At 43.1% G+C, this 22727-nt stretch overlaps 1 protein-coding gene and 1 non-coding gene across 2 annotated transcripts; one reads left to right on the top strand and one right to left on the bottom strand.

Annotated features, from left to right (window-relative positions):
• Positions 1-5153: 5153 nt before the first annotated feature.
• trnah-gug lies at positions 5154-5225 on the bottom strand. Its single transcript has one exon. It is a non-coding gene; the product is annotated as a tRNA-His (tRNA).
• Positions 5226-6190: 965 nt separating this feature from the next.
• Positions 6191-18739, top strand: LOC121305489 (GRIP1-associated protein 1-like). Its single transcript, XM_041237129.1, has 11 exons — positions 6191-6232; positions 7033-7099; positions 7212-7273; positions 8354-8431; positions 9013-9058; positions 9428-9520; positions 11908-12036; positions 12311-12415; positions 16048-16226; positions 16852-17104; positions 17388-18739. The coding sequence occupies exons 1-11, from the start codon at positions 6191-6193 to the stop codon at positions 17453-17455; spliced, it is 1122 nt and encodes a 373-aa protein (XP_041093063.1). The 3' UTR covers positions 17456-18739.
• Positions 18740-22727: the final 3988 nt, after the last annotated feature.

The raw sequence follows: 22727 nt of genomic DNA, 5'->3' as shown, positions 1-22727 counted from the left end.
CTATGCTTTACCAGACCTCTCTGTGCTTTACAATGCTTCCCTATGCTTTACCAGACCTCTCTGTGCTTTACAATGCTTCCCTGTGCTTTACCAGACCTCTCTGTGCTTTACAATGCTTCCCTGTGCTTTACCAGACCTCTCTGTGCTTTACCATGCTTCCCTATGTTACATTTGGAAATGTCACTTTTTTTAAGTTGTCAGTTTTTCAGTTCAGTAGATGGAAAACTCCAAAGCGCTGGCGTGCAATTCGATATAACGTAACATTATTCAGCAGCTTTCACTGGACTCTATGAAGCTGAGGGAGTTCATTCTATATAGAGGGGGTGCAATTCAATATGTGAACAAGGGAACATTATTTAGCAGCTTTCACTGGACTCTATGAAGCTGAGGGAGTTCATTCTATATAGAGGGGGTGCAATTCAATATGATAACAAGGGAACATTATTCAGCAGCTTTCACTGGACTCTATGAAGCTGAATCAGTTCATTCTATATAGAGGGGGTGCAATTCAATATGTTAACAAGGGAACATTATTCAGCAGCTTTCACTGGACTCTATGAAGCTGAATCAGTTCATTCTACAGGGGGAAGCTAAACTTTTGGCTGTAGCTGTACGGTCACTTCTAACAGTACGGTGACCATCGGCAGTGCCTGAAAATTATATCTTTAAAAAGACCAGCATGCTGTAAACTTCCCAAAAAAATAAAGTTGCTTGCTGATGCTTTATCACACTATCATGGTACTTTATTACACTGTTTTTACTATGGGAAACTTTTATAAGGGTTAGTTTACCATGGTTTGTTTTTTTAATATGCTTTACCAGACCTCTCTGTGCTTTACAATGCTTCTCTGTGCTTTACCATCCCTCCCTGTGCTTTACAATGCTTCCCTATGCTTTACCAGACCTCTCTGTGCTTTACAATGCTTTCCTATGCTTTACCAGACCTCTCTGTGCTTTACAATGCTTCCCTATGCTTTACCAGACCTCTCTGTGCTTTACAATGTTTCCCTATGCTTTACCAGACCTCTCTGTGCTTTACAATGCTTCCCTATGCTTTATGCTTTTAATATGCTTACTTGCACTTTAATATAACTTTGGTAAATTTTTATATACAATATTCGATACTGTTTGATGTGCTGTCTTTATTAATAATAATAATAATAATAATAATAATAATAATAATAATAATAATAATAATAATAATAATAATAAAATAATAAAATATTATACTCACTCACTTAATTCTGTTAAGACAATGCCATCATCCTTACCACTGTTGGAGCTTCTGAGGATTTAACCAGCTCTAGAAATGACTTTAAAGTAAGTAAGATCATTCGATTCTCCTACAAGCTATACCAATGTCAAAAAAGACAATCACCTCAAAAAAAAAAAAAAAAAAAACAAAACAAAACAAAAAAACCCCTTACAGTGCCGGTCTGAGGGTGCGACTCCACTATGACCGCTTCTGTGTCGTGTATCAAATTCTTGTCACATTCGCATAGGAGGAAGGAGAAATTCAATTCTGTTTCCTAGTTTTTTTTTTTTTTTTTTTTTTTTGTTTTTAGTTCCCTGTCATTAACGAGACGAGGAAGTATTTTTTTAAAAACCCTAATTTAAAAGTTTGCACACACACACACGCACACGCACACACACCCTGTGTGGAGTAACTGGATGATTCATGGTCTGTGCTGTGAACCTTGTGTGAGATACAATTTACTGTGCTGTGGACCTTGTGTGAGATACAGTTTTCTGTGCTGTGGACCTTGTGTGAGATACAGTTTACATACAGGCACGCCCAGAACTGGCCTGCACCTTCAGCTACTGGTTACACGCTGCTGCAAACCCAGATGCGTGCATCCTTATCTTGAAGGGATATCTTTTTTTCTTTGTTTGATTTTGGAGACGCCCCCTTTGTAGTGATTTTTGCACGAGTCGAGTGCCCCTTTCTTTATAAAATATTACTTGAACAGTTTGCACTTTGCTATGTGTTTAGGGTGAGAAACGTTTACCGGTTTCTTGCAGGTTTAACCGTTTGCTGAAGGTAAACGCGGGTATGCAAACGGACGGTTTACACGTTGTGTGTTACACGGTTTTTGCATATCTCAAATGGCAGATACAAACCCTAATAAACATAACACGGAGAAGACATTTGCAATTTCTTTCCTCCACCTCTCAGTATACCCTGTTGTTTCTGAACTTGTGAATTTTTTTGTAAACCCTGGGTATTTTTGTATTGAGTGAGGTCATGTCCGTTAGCTCTTATTTTTAACATATTAGAAACATCGGGGTGAAACACTTTTCCAAGAACACGTGGAGGAGTCCCTGCGATAGAGGGGCAGGCTAATAAACTCAATATATTATTATTATTATTATTATTATTATTATTATTATTATTATTAGCAGACGCCCTTATCCAGGGTTAAAATTGTTACAAAACCGCATTACAAAACATCACTTTACAAAATATCTCATTACAGAATGTCACCTTACCTCATAACATATTACAGAACACATGACAGCAGTTGTGAAGTACAATAATTGTCGATTGAAATTACCTGAAGAAGATCGACTTATTCTTTTTCAAGAAGAAAACGATTAGGAAAGCATTTAATTCACACGGTACCTGCGTTTTAACCCCAGGGAACACATAAACATGTTTTGAATGAGGATATATGTTATTTACAATAATAAAATAGGACAGGCAGGATGAAAGTGCTCTCTGTAATTTAGAAAGCTAATCCCAGACCGCTGTAAAAAACATGAAAAACATGCACCGATAACACACACACAATTCAGTATCCCCCGTGTTTTTTGTGATTATCATAATGCACCCATGCATTTGTTCGAATAAATGCAATTGTGAATTTCTAATTTTAATTTTAAAAAAATGCATTTGAAATTGAGACTTATTGTGACTGAGAGATTGCTCGACTAGACCCTTAATTGAACCGATGACGTGCTGAATTAATCCTTTGCAAAAGTTAATGATCAAATGGTACAGCTCACTTCAACTCTGCAACTGTTTAAGAGCTGAAAACAATTTAAATAAAAAAAAAAAAAAAGTTTAATTACGAATTGGGTTGATATTAGGACAGTCACGAAAGGTGCACGGGAATCTTGAATTGCACAGCTACATCTGCAAATGAACCAAACCATACTGAGTATAAAAAACACAATCAGACATTTTATTAAAATCTATAGCTTCAGGTCACCATCGTGCGCGCTTGCTCTTATATACCGCCTATTGCTGACGTCCGGGAATCGAGCGCATTCTTTCTCAGGTTCATAAGTTAACACCTGTAATGATCCGCTCGACTTGTGAAGGGCTGTCTCTACAAGGGAACATGGAAAAACGCATTTTCAGTCCTGCGGGTTGCGTTACCGGTGTATAAATAGGTCAGTGTCATGTTTGCACAGCAGTGTGGGGTTACAGAGAGCACTCTCATCCTGCCTGTCCTGTTTTATTATTGTAAATAACATACATCGTCATTCAAAACATGTTTATGTGTTCCCTGGGGTTAAAACGCAGGTACCGTGTCAAGTTTGCGCTTCTGAGAGGCGTATTGGTTCAGTTCTTAGGGGACACTAAACAGTTCAGACTTTAAAATAAGGAAGTTATCTAGAATATTGTGGTTGGTTTGTCTGGGTGTGCTGAGCACGGTTATAGCAACAGTGGTCTCTGCTGTTTCTTTTTATATTAGGCTCAGAATTTCTCGAACCGCCCCTGTATGCATGTCTGCCTGTCAGTGTGTGTGTGTGTGTGTGTGTGTGTGTGTGTGTCTGTCTGTGTGTGTGTGTGTGTGTGTGTCTGTGTGTGTGTGTGTGTGTGTGTGAGTGTGTATGTGTCTGTCTGTCAGTGTGTGTGTGTGTGTGTCAGTTTGTCAGTGTGTCTGTCTGTGTATGTGTCAGTGTGTGTGTGTGTGTGTGTGTGTGTGTGTGTAGTGTGTGTGTGTGTGTGTGTGTCTGTGTGTGTGTGTGTGTGTGTTAGACAGACGGACTGTCACACACACAAATGTGTGGTGTGTTGTGTTCAACACCACACAGTGTGTGTGTGTGTGTGTGTGTGTGTGTGTGTGTCTGTGTGTGTGTGTGTGTGTGTGTGTGTGTGTGTGTGTGTGTGTGTGTGTGTGTGTGTGTGTGTGTCTGTGTGTGTGTGTGTGTGTGTGTGTGTGTGTGTCAGGTCTGGCTGTCACACAGTGACAGTGTGACGTGCACACAGTCCACGGGTACACAGACAGACGGACAGTCACACACCTGTCAGTGTGTGTGTGTGTGTCTGTCTGTCAGCCTGCGTGTGTGTGTGTGTCTGTCTGCCTGTCAGTGTGTGTGTGTGTGTGTGTGTGTGTGTGTTGTGTGTGTGTGTGTGTGTGTGTGTGTGTCTGTCAGTGTGTCTGTCTGTCTGTCTGTGTCCGTCGCTGTAGTCTGCAATGACAGTGAAAGATTGTGAAGAGCACAGAGGGATGTCAGCGGGACTGTGAATGTATGCACACCACGAGGGATCACAAAGCGACGTGTAAAGAGCTTCAGTAAATAATATATTATATATATATATATATATATATATATATATATATATATATATATATATATATATATATATAATATGATATTTATATAGAATTTTTTTGTCTGTAGAATTTAACATTGTGTGGCACATCGTGTTGCAATCTAGTAGTACGATACGGGAAATCGTCATCGGAGCCTAGAATATCTTATAATTTAAAAAAATATTATTTTTGTTGTTAAAGTAAGGGTATGGCCCTCAGCTTCGCCCGGCCCCACTTTTGGTCCTGGGTTGCGACCAGGAATCCTAACCGCTACCATATGGGAAGGTGACAGACACGGGTCAGTGCCCAGCCTCACCGCATATTTTATGTGGGGTATGGGGGAGGGGGGTGTGGTGGGTGACCCCCCCAACATATCTTTTGTATAGAAAAGAAGAATTTTTTCTTTATTAAAATAAATCATATTACACTGAGTTTACATGCGAATGCTTTACAATTTATAATGTTGTTTTTTTTTTATTTATATAACAATCAATATATTTGTAAAGTTTATATTGTAATTATTATTATTATTTTTTAAAGGGGGGGGGGAACAGAACAGAACAAAAAAAAAAAATGTAAACTCCTTTGCCGTGCGAGGATTTCTCCTGCCGTGACCCGGATTCGAACCGGGGTTGTTGCGGCCACAACGCAAAGTACTAACCACTATACGATCACGGCGAGCTACCGAGGAGCTGAAGAAGCCTCTGGATCTGTGCGTCAGATTGCACAGAAAGACTATATATTATAATAATTAGAATTAATTTGCTGGATGTATTAGCAACTGACCTATTTCAATATACACCAAATATCCCAAATTACAATTTAAAGCTTGGAGCGCCCCCATGCGGTTAAAATACATACAAGAGAAGGTTGTTGGCTTAGCCCACGTCGACAATGTTAGCTTTATAGGTGTTCCTTACAAAAAATACCTGATTGCAAATATTGAACACCTGAGAATGTATACGCCTACCTGAATGCTATAGAATAAATAAGCACGGGTGTGTGAAAAATGCTAGGCAAATACATCTTCTGAAACGTCTCATGCATTTGACCTTGTGTTCCCTCGGTCTTAAAACCGAGGGTAGTCAATGCAATTTAGATTTGACAAGGTTTTCCGTTGTAACGTTTTTTTTTTTTTTTTAATTTAATATGCATAACACATCAAAATAACAGAAGCAGTGTGTGTGTGTGTGTGTGTGTGTGTGTGTGTGTGTCTATATATATATATATATAGTGCATTTATTGTATAGTCTGAATTCAGAAAAACATAATTCGCACTAATAAATACATCAATAAATAAATATAATACGAATTTTTATGTACAATACATACGACACATGTATAATACCTCCCCCCTGCTGGTCAGGTACGGTACTGCGGATTGGGAGTTTACATCGGACTGTACTACATGGATCGGCGACTCTAATTTATTTTAATACCTTTAAACGCACCCCCTTCACTAAAAGTCTCACATGTGGGAATTACTCGTATTTTTTTAACATAATTTGATTAAGTTCGGGTGGCGTGGATGGGTGTCGCAAGTAGAACGATGCCTTTTCATATGCTCGTCTCCGCGGTCCCCCCCCCGCCGCCTGGAGGGTGGGAGAGGGAGTTGGTATCGACCGGCTGTTCCCTGAGTAAAGATGGCTCAAGCGGCCTCGGAAGAGGAGTTTCATCGGATGCAGGTAAACGAACCGTAACCCGGACCGAACCGAGCCAGTGCATGGCCCGATTCGAGCCCGGGGGGGTGGGGGGCTAAGCAAAAGGCCAGGGTCCATCGAGACCCGGGTGTGGGGCTGGGCGGTCACGGCTGTCACCCGAGGCCGCGGGTGTAGCCTCGGGGTCGAGTGACGGAGAGAGGCGGAAAGAAGTGGTGTTAGGGAAGGCTTCTATTGCGGAGGTGATGAAAAAAAAAAAACAAACAAAAAAAACTCCTCCAAGTTAATTCACCCGAAAAAGAAACAATACGAATTAAATTAGTTTATTTGCAGCATGCACCAGTGCTAATGTTTCATCTGTTGTAATCTGAGTGTAATGCAGTCATTTTCTTATTGGGACTAATAGCAGTGATCTGATTTCATTGCCTTCCTGGTGCACAAACACACCATTTTTTCTCTCTCTCTCTCTCTCTGTGTGTGTGTGTGTGTGTGTGTATATATATATATATATATATATATATATTATATAATATATATACACATATGTGTGTGTGTGTGTGTGTGTGTGTGTGTGTGTGTGTATTTGTGTATTTGTGTGTGTTTTGGCTTTCAGAAAGCACACAACACTTCTTAGGATATACATCATGTAAAGAAAGCCTCAGCGATAGCGCACACCCTTTAAGGCTGTTTTTCTGTGTTTTGTGCATTTCTAGGGGGGTGACGTGGAACATTGTGATAACTGGGACAAAACTACATCCTTAGTTTCAGATGATATATGAAGGCAGATTTTACTGTCTAGTGCTGAGCTGGTGTGTTTTCTCTCATAGGCACAGCTTCTGGAGCTGAGGACCCAGAACTACCAGCAATCGGACGACTTGAGCAAGAACACAGCTGGTAAGAGGCCTCCCATCTCCTCTCAAACCCCTTTCCCAGGTCTCCCAAACTGCCCCAGTGTCACGCAGGTGGCACCTTGAGTTCACCACTGTACTCCTGTATTGAATTCCAGAGCTCAACGCATCCCGACAAAAGAACTTCTCTAAAGAAAAGGACCTAACCAAAGCTCTGAAGGTGTGGTGAAGCATATGGAAAACCCTTAGAAAAGGTTCCCATAGTAAAAGCACAGCAAAGTGTAGTACAGCACAGTGAAATCATTGTAAAGCATAGGCAAGCATTGTAAAGCACAGAGAGGTCTGGTAAAGCATAGGGAAGTATTGTAAAGCACAGAGAGGTCTGGTAAAGCATAGGGAAGCATTGTAAAGCACAGAGAGGTCTGGTAAAGCATAGGGAAGCATTATAAAGCACAGAGAGGTCTGGTGAAGCATAGGGAAGCATTTCTGATGATGTGGGACAGGGTCTAGCCATTGGACTGGAAAGGGAAAATTGTAGTGTCGGACCTAATCCCACACAGGACCACAGAGGGTTAAGGGTCAGCATCGGGGTGTGCAGGGCGAGTCGGACACACCTGTAGGGCTGCAGGGAGTTTGGGCATTCTTAACGGGGGTGTAAAATGCAGCTCTCGTTTCACATTTTGTTAATTCTCGGGTCATGTTGACAGTGAATCATTCACTGTGTAAGGAGCTGTCACTAATGCACTGTTTTCAATAATTCTGATTGGTTTTGATGCTTACAGTACAACTGACATTTCTGTAGCGCATTTCGTCACAAAAATCAATCGCATAAATGATGTACATTGATGAAATATTTTTCTTATCACTCGATCGTTCATCCTTGCCCACGCTTGAGTGACTGAAGCACTTAATCACCTAATTAGTGAGGGGTAAGGGACCAGGGTAGATGGAGATCCGAGCAGAGCTCCGAGAGGAGAGGGTGAGAGGTCGAGAAGAGAATAGGGAGGGGAGCTGGAGCTGCAGATCCAGTCCGCGGAGGGGACCAAGGGCTGGTTCGAGCGCAGACTCAGAGAGGCAGAGGTAGGGACTGCAGTTACTCACTCACTGGGGCGCTCCACAAAGCAGCACAGTTCCAGCACACGGCCACCAGAGGTCAGCGGCGTGCCGCGTATAATAAAACAGAAAAAATAAAAAGCTCAGTTTCTTTTAAACAGTTTTCTTGTTTGTTGAATTATTTTGTAAGCTGTAATTCCTTGAATGGAACTGATCTAGTTCTGGCATCCCTTCTCTGCCCCTGCAGGAAACCATTGAGAAGAATTTACTGGAAAAGCAAGACGAGATCAGAGCTCTGCATGAAGAGCACGCTGCCCGGCTGCAGGTGTGTCTAGATCAGAGGCAGGGCGTTACAGAGCGCTCTGAATCATGCAGTCTTGTGTAGATTCACTTAGTATTACAGTGACATCGAGTTTCCATTGAGTTTATTATACAGGGGTGTGCAAGTTCATTAGAACTGCATGCAGACCTCTGGGTGTGAAAGTTTCAATTTCAGCTCAGTAATCAGTGATATAGAAACAATAGGCACTCCGGTGTGAAAATGTTAGACTGCTCTGTGCTTTAGTTAGGCATCTTAAACAACTTGTACATAAAACTGTCTCTCCCATTTTTTTTAGAAGGATAGTGTGATAGAGGGAGTTAAATAGCAGATGGCAGAGGTAGAGAAAGAGAGGGATGATCAAGTGGCCACCATCTCCAATCTCAATGAGGTAAGACTTATCTTTCTCCACCAGCACAGAGCAGAGGGAGGCTGCTCAGAGAGTGTAAGAGTTTCTCTTTCTCTGCCAGCACAGAGCAGAGGGAGGCTGTTCACAGAGTATAAGAGCCTCCCTTTAAGATGAGAAGTAAATTGACTGTATTGTAAACCTGCCTGTGTCTAACAGAAGGTTCTTGTTTTGATGTCAGGAAATCGAGGACACTGTGGATGGACAGAGGATCCTGGAGAAGAAAGGTAGTTAGACGGTAAGTCTGTTACCCTGTTTCCACGACCACAAAACAGGGCGTTTCCACGGGCCTCCAGCGCGGCTATCCGGTCAGGTTTTCTGTCTCAAAACTGGCTACAAAGCAGGTGGGTGTGGAGACGAAAACGACAGGGAAAGGGCTTCCATTGTGGCTGAATGTTAAACTGAACAGTGTTCGTCACTCTTCGGCACACAAGCCAGTGTTGTTTTTGTTTTTTGTTGTTTTGAATACAGCGCTTAGGGATTGAAGTAGTTCTGGATGACAAAGTAGTTTTCATGCATCCATTCACTATACAGTGTAGGCCTTGGAAGGTGCAGTTCTGAAAGAAACACACATTTGTCTCTGTCTCATTTCAAAGACCTGAAGAGACAGCTTCAGCTGGAGAGGAAACGAGCAGACAAGCTTCAGGAGAGGCTGCAGGAAATCCTAACCAACTTCAAAACAAAGACAGGTACAGCTACAAGCAGTTATATAAAGCACAGCCAAAAAATTACAGCTCTGGGCAAACGTTTAGCATCCCACTGTAGAGTGAACTCGCCTTGCTTCATAAAGTCGAACGAAATTCGTGGAACGCCTTCTTGCGTTATCAAGACCAGACGGGGAAACAATCTACAATCGCACACTTCCAAAAACGTCATGTTTTGCATTTCGTCACAGTTTGATCCCCGGTTTTCCAACTGAATTAGTGGGGGATAAAAAGAATACAGCCGTTTAACAGCGCGTGGGGGGAAAAAAAAACCCAAGCAATTAAAAAGCTAAACTAGGGAACCTAGTGTGCGTAACATTATAACGAAGCAGTAGTAAAAGATGAGACAGAAACCTCGATCCTTCACCCGATCCTTCAAATGCAACTAAAGCCATGCAGCAACTACATTTAACCCTTGACAAGCTCTGAATAAATGGACCGCTAAGGGTTACAGTTACACAGAGATCTCGCACTTAGAATGTCAATGCCTTGGTAAACAAAGAAACAGCGGCTTGGGTTTGTGATTAAGATTGAATTCACTCTTGAATGGTAAAAGAAACCATTGCCTGATTGCCTGTATAATTCTCGAATAATTGAATAAGCGGTCCTCGTAGTTAGTGAACACGCTCCGAATGTAAAATGAAGTGCACCAAGAATGTCCCTGAGATTTGGTTTGGGAGCCACGTTGGCATCAAATCCAACACAGTCACACGGATTCTTCATTCAAGGAGGGTTAGTTTAGATGCCCTTGAAAAGAGGGGGGGGGGGGGAGCGTGTGCCCTGTCGATCGATGGCAGCTCTCGTTTCTCCCCCCCCCCCCCCTGCTCTCCCTTCTGATAATGTCCTATGATTACTGTCTTTCAGACAGTCTCGTCGGTGTGACCTATCTGGATATCGCTAGCCCAGCTTCCATCTCCTTCCCCTGCTAAGAATACAGCAAGCGTTGCATAAAATCAGATGTCAAGATTTTCAGATTCGTTTTCTTATTCTCATTATGCCGTTTAAGAGTCTCTTTTTTACATGCCCCGCACAAGCAATCTTGTAGTAGAAACATATTCTCAGCTCTATACATGAACCCACAACCCAAACCCAGAGTTTTGCCATGCTTTTTAATGTGCTTTACCAGCCCTCTCTGTGCTTTACAATGCTTCCCTATGCTTTATCAGACCTCTCTGTGCTTTACAATGTGGTTGTGATCGAGTCTCTTCTCCTGCGGTTTGAAAAAGTAGCCCTGGAACAGCTTCAGGAATGAGCTGCACAAACCCACTGCCTTCCACACTGCAGCCCAGCGCTTTCTTTATCTAACCACTGAGCTCCTCAAACCCACTGCCTTCCACACTGCAGCCCAGCGCTTTCTTTATCTAACCACTGAGCTCCTCAAACCCACTGCCTTCCACACTGCAGCCCGGTGCTTTCTTTATCTAACCACTGAGCTCCTCAAACCCACTGCCTTCCACACTGCAGCCCAGCGCTTTCTTTATCTAACCACTGAGCTCCTCAAACCCACTGCCTTCCACACTGCAGCCCAGCGCTTTCTCTAACCACTGAGCTCCTCAAACCCACTGCCTTCCACACTGCAGCCCAGCGCTTTCTTTATCTAACCACTGAGCTCCTCAAACCCACTGCCTTCCACACTGCAGCCCAGCGCTTTCTTTATCTAACCACTGAGCTCCTCAAACCCACTGCCTTCCACACTGCAGCCCAGCGCTTTCTTTATCTAACCACTGAGCTCCTCAAACCCACTGCCTTCCACACTGCAGCCCAGCGCTTTCTTTATCTAACCACTGAGCTCCTCAAACCCACTGCCTTCCACACTGCAGCCCAGCGCTTGGTTTCTTTCCTCAGTTTTGCAGAGTAGGGAATATTTTTATTGGCCCAGAGGCCTCGTCAGAGATCTGAGGCTGGCGCAGACTGTCTTCCTGGCACAGCCAGGATATCTTCTTAGAGGCATCTATAATTTAGACCGCCTTCAAATTGAGTGGGTCCTCTTTGAAAAGTGCAACCTCGCGTAGATTCAGTCTGCCTGGGCAGCAGATATTACCCCCACCACCCATTATAAAGCTGTCTTAAAGCAGAGCATAGTGTAAAAGAAACATGGTAAAGCATAAGCAAGCATTGCAAAGCACAGCAGGGGTGGAACTAAGACTCCTATTCCTTATCAGTTTGATCCAGTCCTGGTTTTCAGTTTTATAAGACACACCTGAGCTTGTTAACTGTATTAAGCCTGTAGTAAAACCAGGAATGGAGTAAAACTGCTGTGCAAGTGGAGTCCCTGCATAGTGCAATGGGAGTCCGTCGCAGAGTCTAACTGTGGGTAAAGCATACGCATTTACTTTGGTAGTCTCTCACACTCTCCTTCTGTGTTCTGTCAGGTCTGGAGGATCTGGTCCTGTCTGAAATCCACTCTTCCAGCCACGCCCAGGCAGGGAACAGCAGCAGCTGCCTCTTTCAGCTACCGGGAGATGATGAAAGAAGGGACAGCAACACAAAGCAACAGCAAGGTGCAGTACCCTCGTCTGGCCACCGGAGCCGAGGGGGGCGCCATACTCCGCATCGATTTAGAAACTCGGACGCGAACGCGCAAAATTAATTTTCTTACAGCGTTAGTTTAGTTTATTAACACTGACTGGTCTCTTAAAGGGTTCATTTTTAGCTTTGAATGGGGTGAAATCTGTTTAACCCGCCATCACCAAACTGTATATTATTAATATAGAGTCTCTCTCTGTCTCCCCCGCTCCCCCTCTCCTCCTTCTCTCTCTCCCGCTCTCTGTCCAGTCGAACACAGGCAGCCCTCAATCCATGCGTCCTGCAGAGCTGTCCTGGGGAGCTGTTTCAGAGGCTGGCTGAAGTCCAGCAGGAGAAGTGAATGCTGGAGAGAGGGTAGACCATCTGTAGTGCTTTCTCTGCCACTGAAACACAGGGGGCTAGCATTGTCATTGATATAGTGATAACCACACCACTGAAACACAGGGGGCTAGCATTGTCATTGATATAGCGATAAGCACACCACTGAAACACAGGGTGCTAGCATTGTCATTGATATAGTGATAACCACACCACTGAAACACAGGGGGCTTGCATTGTCATTGATATAGTGATAACCACACCACTGAAACACAGGGGGCTAGCATTGTCATTGATATAGTGATAACCACACCACTGAAACACAGGGGGCTAGCATTGTCATTGATATAGTGATAACCACACCACTGAAACACAGGGGGCTAGCATTGTCATTGATATAGTGATAACCACACCACTGAAACACAGGGGGCTAGCATTGTCATTGATATAGTGATAACCACACCACTGAAACACAGGGGGCTAGCATTGTCATTGATATAGTGATAACCACACCACTGAAACACAGGGGGCTAGCATTGTCATTGATATAGTGATAACCACACCACTGAAACACAGGGGGCTAGCATTGTCATTGATATAGTGATAACCACACCACTGAAACACAGGGGGCTAGCATTGTCATTGATATAGTGATAACCACACCACTGAAACACAGGGGGCTAGCATTGTCATTGATATAGTGATAACCACACCACTGAAACACAGGGGGCTAGCATTGTCATTGATATAGTGATAACCACACCACTGAAACACAGGGGGCTAGCATTGTCATTGATATAGTGATAACCACACCACTGAAACACAGGGGGCTAGCATTGTCATTGATATAGTGATAACCACACCACTGAAACACAGGGGGCTAGCATTGTCATTGATATAGTGATAACCACACCACTGAAACACAGGGGGCTAGCATTGTCATTGATATAGTGATAACCACACCACTGAAACACAGGGGGCTAGCATTGTCATTGATATAGTGATAACCACACCACTGAAACACAGGGGGCTAGCATTGTCATTGATATAGTGATAACCACACCACTGAAACACAGGGGGCTAGCATTGTCATTGATATAGTGATAACCACACCACTGAAACACAGGGGGCTAGCATTGTCATTGATATAGTGATAACCACACCACTGAAACACAGGGGGCTAGCATTGTCATTGATATAGTGATAACCACACCACTGAAACACAGGGGGCTAGCATTGTCATTGATATAGTGATAACCACACCACTGAAACACAGGGGGCTAGCATTGTCATTGATATAGTGATAACCACACCACTGAAACACAGGGGGCTAGCATTGTCATTGATATAGTGATAACCACACCACTGAAACACAGGGGGCTAGCATTGTCATTGATATAGTGATAACCACACCACTGAAACACAGGGGGCTAGCATTGTCATTGATATAGTGATAACCACACCACTGAAACACAGGGGGCTTGCATTGTCATTGATATAGTGATAACCACACCACTGAAACACAGGGGGCTAGCATTGTCATTGATATAGTGATAACCACACCACTGAAACACAGGGGGCTAGCATTGTCATTGATATAGTGATAACCACACCACTGAAACACAGGGGGCTAGCATTGTCATTGATATAGTGATAACCACACCACTGAAACACAGGGGGCTAGCATTGTCATTGATATAGTGATAACCACACCACTGAAACACAGGGGGCTAGCATTGTCATTGATATAGTGATAACCACACCACTGAAACACAGGGGGCTAGCATTGTCATTGATATAGTGATAACCACACCACTGAAACACAGGGGGCTAGCATTGTCATTGATATAGTGATAACCACACCACTGAAACACAGGGGGCTAGCATTGTCATTGATATAGTGATAACCACACCACTGAAACACAGGGGGCTAGCATTGTCATTGATATAGTGATAACCACACCACTGAAACACAGGGGGCTAGCATTGTCATAAAAAAAAAAACAGGACCTGAGCTTTCTCTCAGAATTTAGTTTTTACCACGTTACTGTTTTAGGTGAAGCATCTGGAGGTCCGCTGTTCGTCAATGGCGGATGATATCTTTAAAAAAAGCTTCGTTATTGAGACGTACGTCATGGACAGCAGAATAGGTATGGCGCCTACCTGACTCCTGCGGGGCTGGCAGCAAGACTTCCATTGCTTAGCACTTTGATCCAGTCCTGGTTTTGCTACGAGCTAAGACACACCCAAGTGTGTTACCTAGACTTTGTGGCAAATCAAAACCCGGCGAGGGGCGAAACTGCTATGCATCAGGGGTTATGTTTCCGTCCCTGTGCTTTTGAAACAGATTGTTTTGTGAAGTGTTCAAACTGTTGGCCTTGTGGGTGAAAAATAGATGTAGATGAAATTCTGTCAAATTGACCGCTCCCAGGACCATTCCTGTGATCAAATGGGGCTGGAAGGGTGGTGTGTGTGTGTGTAAACCTTAACTTGATCGCAACGTCTCTAGAGGTATGTTTAAACATGGCATAAAGATTGTAAAGTGAGCAAAAAAATCGCTGTAAACTTTTATAAAGAAAGTGCCACTCCTAATATGGGCAGACTCTTTCAACTCCCTTTGTTAACTGTGTAGAAAGATACAGCAGGAGTTTTTTGCTTGAATGGACTGATTTGCTGCTTCACTAAAGCGATTTAATATTTTATGACTTAGAGTCCAGTGCAGACCAGGAGGCTTTTGGAAAGGAGCAAAAGCGCTGTGTAGTTTGGGGGGACACAGTTTTTTTTCATGTGTAGATAATTATAGGGTCATATACAGCAGCTCCTGTTCAAAGTGCACCAGATCTCAGACTGATCTCTTATTCCAAATCAACCCGACATCAAATCTTCAAGTTTTGTTCATTGTGGTGTTGTTGTTGTTGTTGTTGTTGTTTCTTTAATCAGTTTTGCTTTGCCGCATGGTTGCTGAACAAGCAAAAAAAAAAAAAAACAAATAAAAACAGAGTGCTTTTTGACAACCTGTGTTTTACGGCGATCAATATAGTTTCCAGATTTGTTGCAACATGAAATGACTTCTCCTGCTGACAGTGTGCGTTTGTATGATCAGGGGCCTTTATAATGAAGGGTCTTCTAGCGAGGGTGTATGTGATTTAAAAGATTCAACTGCCAGCGCTCCTGACATGACTTGGGACCCTGTAGAATGAACCAATTTTGCTAACATATCGAATTCCACACCAGCGCTTTGTAGTTTTCCATATACTTCTCGAATAACTGACAAATGTTGAGAAATGCGATATTTCAAAATCTTACTTGAAATACTACTGTGCTGCTGTTGTGGCTTCCGTTAAACTTTTGCAATTATCGTTTTGTAGTTTTCATGTGTTTTAATCCGAAATTGCTAGGCGATGCAAAACGTTTGGTCAAGAGCTGGTAAAGGTACGGCCGCGTGGTGTGCAGGGGGGAGTCACACAGTCAGGGGAGCGCAGGGGTCCCTGAGGATCTCCCCTGGTAAAGGCAGGGCCGCGTGGTGCGCAGGGGGGAGTCACACAGTCAGGGGAGTGCAGGGGACCCAGAGTGAGGGAGATGGTCTTCAGTGTGCTGTAGGAGGCTATCTGCTCCTGTGTGTGTCCCTGCACTGTGTGTGACCTTGCTCTGTGTTGTCATGGTTGCAGACGTGTCAGTGGCCGCTGCAGGGACCCACGGCGGCAACCATGATCACCCAGAGCGAGGCATTCTGGGAACCGTCCTGCGAGATCTGGTCAAGCCGGGCAACGAGAACCTGAGAGAGATGAACAAGAAGCTGCAGAACATGCTGGAGGAGCAGCTCACCAAGAACATGCACCTGCAGAAGGTTAGAGAGACCCGGGGAGAGAGAGGGGAGAGGGGAGTGTGCATGCTGGAGGAGATGCTTGCAAAAAACTATCTGCGTTCTAGGATTGAGAAATCCAAGTGAACTGAAGTCGTTATCTTAAAGATGAATAAAATAAGATACTGCTGTATAGTTATTGAGGGGGAGAGAGATGAATAATGAGAGAAAGGGGTAGAGAGAGAACGAGCGGTGGAAAGTGACAAGATGGGAGAGAGCGAGAGGTTACAATAATATACAAAAGGTATATTATTATATACCTTTTGTATATTATTGCAGACAGAAGAGAAAGTTGTAGGTAACTGTCGATTTTTTTGCTTTTATCCAGAGCATCTTGTGATGATCACAGGTATCCAGACTCTTCCACTCCTGGTTTTTGTTCCAACCCTGTTCTAAATGGTTTAATTGAACCAATCCATCCAGCTCCTGAAGTAGTTCTCATTTTACCTGCAAAACCTGGACTGGAATAGCCCTCCGGGACTGTGATTGATCGGACAAATGAGTTTTGTTCAAGTAGCTTGTAACTGTAACTTCTCCAGCGGACACATGCTTGTTGCACTGAAAGATAGTTGAATAGTTTGCCTGACCGCATTCAACCTCTTTCTTTCAGGATCTTGAAATCCTGTCTCGGGAAATTGTCCTATTGAGTAAGGAGTGCTCCTCGACTCACGTCAGGGACCAATATCAGACACGAACGGCTAGAGGCAGCCTGGACCAACCCACAGCTCCCCCCATCTCCGCGCTCTCCCTCCCTGTTCCCACGGTTACAGAACCCCGCAGTAAAGAGGACTGTACCACTGCACTAGAGGAGAGGGGGGACTATAGACTCTCTGAAAATATAGCCAGGGATACTTCATTCAGAGGTGAAAGAAACTCCCAAAGTAACTGGAATTATGACCAGAATTATATTTAAACCTTAAACTTTTAAATTAACTGTAGCTAACAGAATAGTTCCGCTGTGCATTTGTGGTAGACGTCTTTTCAAAAACATATATATATATATTTTTTTTTATATATATATGGTTGGTTAAAACAATTGCTGTAATAAGTGAGTTTTAAGTGAAAAACTATTTTGGAAAATGTCTAAATATGTTTTTGTTCCACTGCATTTAAAAGATCTGGTAATCGAGACCTCAACCCTTTCAGGCACACAAGGAATTGAGCGCTTGTCGATCAAACGGTTTCTTCTTCAAACACATCTGAGAGCATCATGAGGAGGGAACGGACAACTTGAATGACCAGATTCAACCTGGCAGTACGTTTTAAACCCTGCTTCGTGACCCTCGTTGCAAAAGTAAGAAAGTTGGCAGGCAGGAGAGCTGCTTTTTTGTCTGCAGAGTGTTGTTCGCCTGTATAAAGACTGATGCAAAGACTGAATACAAAAACTAATACAAAGACTGAAATAATGCAGTCGAGAAATGCACCAGTATTTTTGTTTTTTTTCTCTTCAATTTTTGTTAGAAGTTTGTTTATTGAGGGAGTCTGTAACAGGTTCTCCATCAGCCTGGTTCTTTATAACAGATCCCTTCCATTTGTACAGCACCCTAAACCCGGGAGTCAGTGAAGCAGGATTCAACATGCATCACAGTCCTGTTCTGAAAACCCTTTATTGGGGTCTGCAGCTGAAAAGTTTTGCTCCAATGCAGATTTCTATAAGGTAAGAGCTGTCAGCTTGGAGTGTGTCTATGGTCTTACATAGTTAGTTTACCCTCTGCCTCCCCTATTGCCACTACCACCTGGGACCACCTGATGAACCAGTCTTTATCGGATGATAACGACAGCGTAGTAAATCTGCACCTTTGCATGCTGTAATATATACAAGATGCATCTTCCTGTTGCTGGTCCGAATTCCACCAGTCTTTAAAACAAAATAGGAATACAAAATTGAGTCCGCCTGGTCTGCCCACGTCATTGACAGTGCTATGGCGTTTTTTTTTTTTTTTTTTTTTAAATCCACTTATACCCTATTGTGCAACAGCCAATAAACCGCTGGGGGTGCTAAACTGCTGTACTTAATAAGAACAGGAGAATGAAGAGGAGCAAAGAAAACTGGAAAAGTCCTGTGAGATTCTAAATCCGCGCACACAAACGCAGAGCTCCGAAACTGGACGATTTCTGAGTCTTATCAGCAAAGACAGTGGAGAAGTTTAGCAATTCCGCAACCAGGCACACTCTCTGCAGAACACACGCGCTTCACCTGGCCAATGAATTGTAATTTAAATTGTGTGATCTTTTTCAAATTTATTTTAGTACTGAGTTTCAACAGATAAAGAAAGAAAGCAGTATGAAAAAAATAAAGAATGAAATAAAGAAAGAAAGGAAGCGCTGGGCTGCGGTGTGGACGGCAGTGGGTTTGAGGAGCTCAGTGGTTAGATAGAGAAAGCGCTGGGCTGCAGTGTGGATGGCAGTGGATTTGAGGAGCTTAGTGGTTAGATAAAGAAAGCGCTGGGCTGCAGTGGGAAGGCAGTGGGTTTGAGGAGCTCAGTGGTTAGAGAAAGAAAGCGCTGGGCTGCAGTGTGGATGGCAGTGGGTTTGAGGAGCTCAGTGGTTAGATAAAGAAAGCGCTGGGCTGCAGTGTGGAAGGCAGTGGGTTTGAGGAGCTCAGTGGTTAGATAAAGAAAGCGCTGGGCTGCAGTGTGGAAGGCAGTGGGTTTGAGGAGCTCAGTGGTTAGAGAAAGTCCTTAATAACCCTAATTGTAACTCCAAACGAGCTTTCTCTTTTGAAAAAATAAACGAGGGGAAGTCATTAAAATTAGAGTACGAAGACTAAGTTCTGTACCGAGGCCGGCAGTTAAATCAAGTGCCATGGAAAGAACAATAGCAGCAGATTTAAAATCCATTATTCTGCAATCACTGTGCATCTATTATTAAACGCTGCAGGATGAAGCTGCTGGCGGTTCTGTGTTTTCCGAGCGAAATCCCGCCAACATTTTCACAGGGTTGGCTTGCACTAGACTTCCACTGATTCTGCTTTTTTTTTTTTTGTGCGGACTGCAGAAATAATGGAACATTTTCCTGTGCCTCTGTAACACCGCCTCACACTCAAATGGAAGATTTGTTTTCTTAATGAACTGCACGCCTCCAATATCTCAGTGTCTGTGTCTCTGTGTCTCAGTGTCTGTCTCAGTGGGTGTGTCTCTGTGTCTGTGTGTGTCTCAGTGGGTGTGTCTCGGTGGGTGTATGTCTGTGTCTCAGTGTCTCAGTGGGTGTGCTTTGCGCTTCGTGCTTATCATGCTCTGCTGTGCAGCACTGGCAACACCCCTCACCAGCACCTTAGCCAGCTTCCAGTTCCCATTGAAATCGCTGAGATGCCCATTATCCTATCTACATAAACATTTCATGAAAACCCTCCCAGCGCTGCTCTTTCACCTTTACTATGCAGCCTGGTTGTGGAGGCAGAAAGAGAGAGAATCAAGCAGTGATGGAGGCACAAAAAATAATAATTGAAAATTCAATATGCTGTTCAAAGTGCAGACTCTACTAACAAGCCTCGAATGTATAAAGACATGCCTCTACCAATCAGACCTGCTTATGGCTGCTTTGAGCACTGCTTTATAACCACACACACCAGAACTAATCATTAGGTTCAAATAACGTCTTTTAATTAGAATTAAAAGACCCCTGGATCACTTTATTAAGGCTTTTTTTAATTTTCTTGAACAAAGGGAACCACTACCCTTTGTAATAATTTGCTTAGTTGCTTTTTTTTCTCTAAACAAACCATGTGGGCTTGTGATTGTCTTTTTACTATTAAAAAAAGAAAAACCTCACAGCGCTGTCCTCGCACAGAGTCAATTTTTAATGAGCCACACATGTTTCAATAGGTGTTTTGTCAAAGCCGAGTGGCCTTTTATCAGAGACTGCGTTGGTTCAGAGAGAGTGGAAAGGAGCTTTGCCTGGATATGAACTCTGTGCAACACTGTGTACAGCTCTGAAAGACGTCTCCACCCAACACTGTGGACCACTCCACCTGCAGTACAGTGCACAAAAAAAAAGCTACATTATTTTGTGTTGCATAACGTTATATAGCTGTGTGTGTGTCTGTATCTGTGTGTCTGTATTGTGCATCTGTGTGTGTCTGTGTGTGTGTTTCTTACACATTGACTGTAAGGTCAGAAGTGTGGATTGCAAATTGCAAATTAACCTTGTGAACGCATGTCTTTCAATCCAGGCTGCCTTCGAATCCGTTCGCGAGTGGGGGAGCAATTCATAATGCACAGCCAAAAGTTTAGCGTCACCCTACGGAGCTAACACGTTTTGATTCTACAGCCGGAACCTGCTGAACAAAATGTGTTTTAAATATATCCCATATATTTTAAATAAATATAAAATGGGCCAATTTCTATATCGGCGTTTCAAAGGCAATCCAAATTTTGATGATACGTCTATAATCTGCTAGACTCACATAACGTGACTGTGTACAAACTCGCTGCAAAGCCATCTCACAAGACCCCCAGTGCCGAGAACTCCCCGGTTGTCATATGGTATAAAACTGATCAGTAAAAGCTGTAAGGCATGGTAAGCCATCTCCTCTCCCTCTGTCTTCTGCCCGACTCAGAAAAGCTTCTAATTGAAATAATAACCTCTTCAGTGCAGCAACGAACTTTTGGACAAACGCCCTTCTTCAGCATGTAGAAAGAAAAGTCCAAGACAGAGGCCCTAGTTATTTTTCAAGAATTCTGTGGATGATGTCATGATGATGTCATGATTATGTCAGACTAGAATGTTAATTCCAAGAGGGTAATTCAAAGTTCAGCCATGTTGCCGAAGTGTCATATATAAACACTGCTGTTACTGTCGTGCTGACGAGAGGCAAGACGATTCACAAAGCCAAGGTTGGCACTCCTAACAAAAGCCTGAGTTCTTCTACCTTGTTTGACCTCTCTGGAGAGGTGAATTGCCTTTGGATACGGAGAGTAACTGGATACTAAGCAGTGCTGTCCCAGTGTTTTAAGATTGCCCGACAATAGCTTGATTTTCAGACCAACAGCCTTGACCAAACGGTCGTTTCTGTACCCCCATGTGCCCCCCTGTGTGATGCCATTGTCAGCTTTTAATTTGAGAAATGGGGGTTCCCTCCACACCAGGGCAGACTTGAGAGGCATGGAGACCAAGCTCTTAAAACTTTTACAAAGCATTATAATTCCAGCTGCACAGAGAGAGAGAGAGAGAGAGGGAGAGGGAGAGGGAGAGGGAGAGAGCGAGAGAGAGAGAGAGAGAGAGAGAAGAAGGAGATGCATGATCAGAGTGAATTTACAGCACTCCTCCACTCTCTCTTTAGGCAATGATATAAACACAGCAAGGCTTGAGGCCAGCTCTCTCTCTTAATTATTTTATTATTTGTATTTTCCCAGCTTGGATGTGCACTCCCTCGCTTATCAAGGTAACTAGAGACTGGGGGGGGGGGAATTATAAAGAAAAATAACAGGGCTAGGTTTTTTCAGACCTATTTTTCTGGTACAAGTTAACGCCTATAGATTAATACATGCATGCTTTAGTTAGTGGTTTATCAGTGCTCAAAGGAGCCAGGATCCGTCTCTGTTCTTCATAGAAACTGATTCAGCAACAGACTTTAATTACAGCGCTTGCTGCTTTACTGAAGGGGCGTGCGAGAATTTACAGTAAACTCCAGTTTCTCTTTGCTTAGGGTGATAACCCCACTTAAATGTTCTATTATGTGCACCAGGTATTTTGGCTGTAGCGTTCTCAGTTTCGTTTTCAGGCAGGCTGGAAGCGTTATACGATTTTAAATGTTTGGTTTTAAAACCTACCTGTGTTACTGTACTGGGTTTGCATCTGTCTTTGGGAAGTGGAAGAGTTTCCTAGGTAATTCAGCATGTGTTCCCACAGAACTGTGTCTATTAATCTGCTGTGTTGAATTATTTTTTATATATAATATATATGTAAGATAATTATTAGCAATGTTGAAAAATCAGTTGGATACAAAAAACTTTTCATTTTTTTATTTAGACAAAAATATATAGCAAATATTAATTAATAAACATTCAGAATAATTCAGTGCAGATACAGATAGGGTTATGTCTGAACCATTTTATAACTTCTAAAATCTAGTGGTCATTCTTTAATTAAATTGCTGTTGTTTTTTTGTTTTTTTTCCCACAGATCATATTAAAGTTTGTTTCTTTTCTAGTTATGATGTCATGTGTGGGCATGGAAAACCTTGACCCACCCTTATCAGTATGCCTGTACAACGCCGAAGAGTGTTCTGTGTGTGTGTGCGCACTTTGCCAGGCATGCTGAGGGTTGAACCTTAAACTGCAAACTCTTGTGCCGAAGAGCCGAGAGAGAGAGAGGGACACCGACCCAATCAAGGCTGGAGAGAGAGAGAGAGAGAGAGGGACACCGACACAATCAAGGCTGGAGAGAGAGAGAGAGAGAGAGGAGAGAGAGAGAGAGAGAGAGAGAGCGACACCGACACAATCAAGGCTGGAGAGAGAGAGAGAGAGAGAGAGAGGGACACTGACA

The sequence above is a fragment of the Polyodon spathula genome, chromosome 43 (genome assembly GCF_017654505.1).
Source record: "Polyodon spathula isolate WHYD16114869_AA chromosome 43, ASM1765450v1, whole genome shotgun sequence".
Lineage (NCBI taxonomy): Eukaryota > Metazoa > Chordata > Actinopteri > Acipenseriformes > Polyodontidae > Polyodon > Polyodon spathula.
The sequence above is the reverse complement of the archived record's forward strand: the minus strand, read 5'-3'. Positions and strand labels throughout refer to the sequence as shown.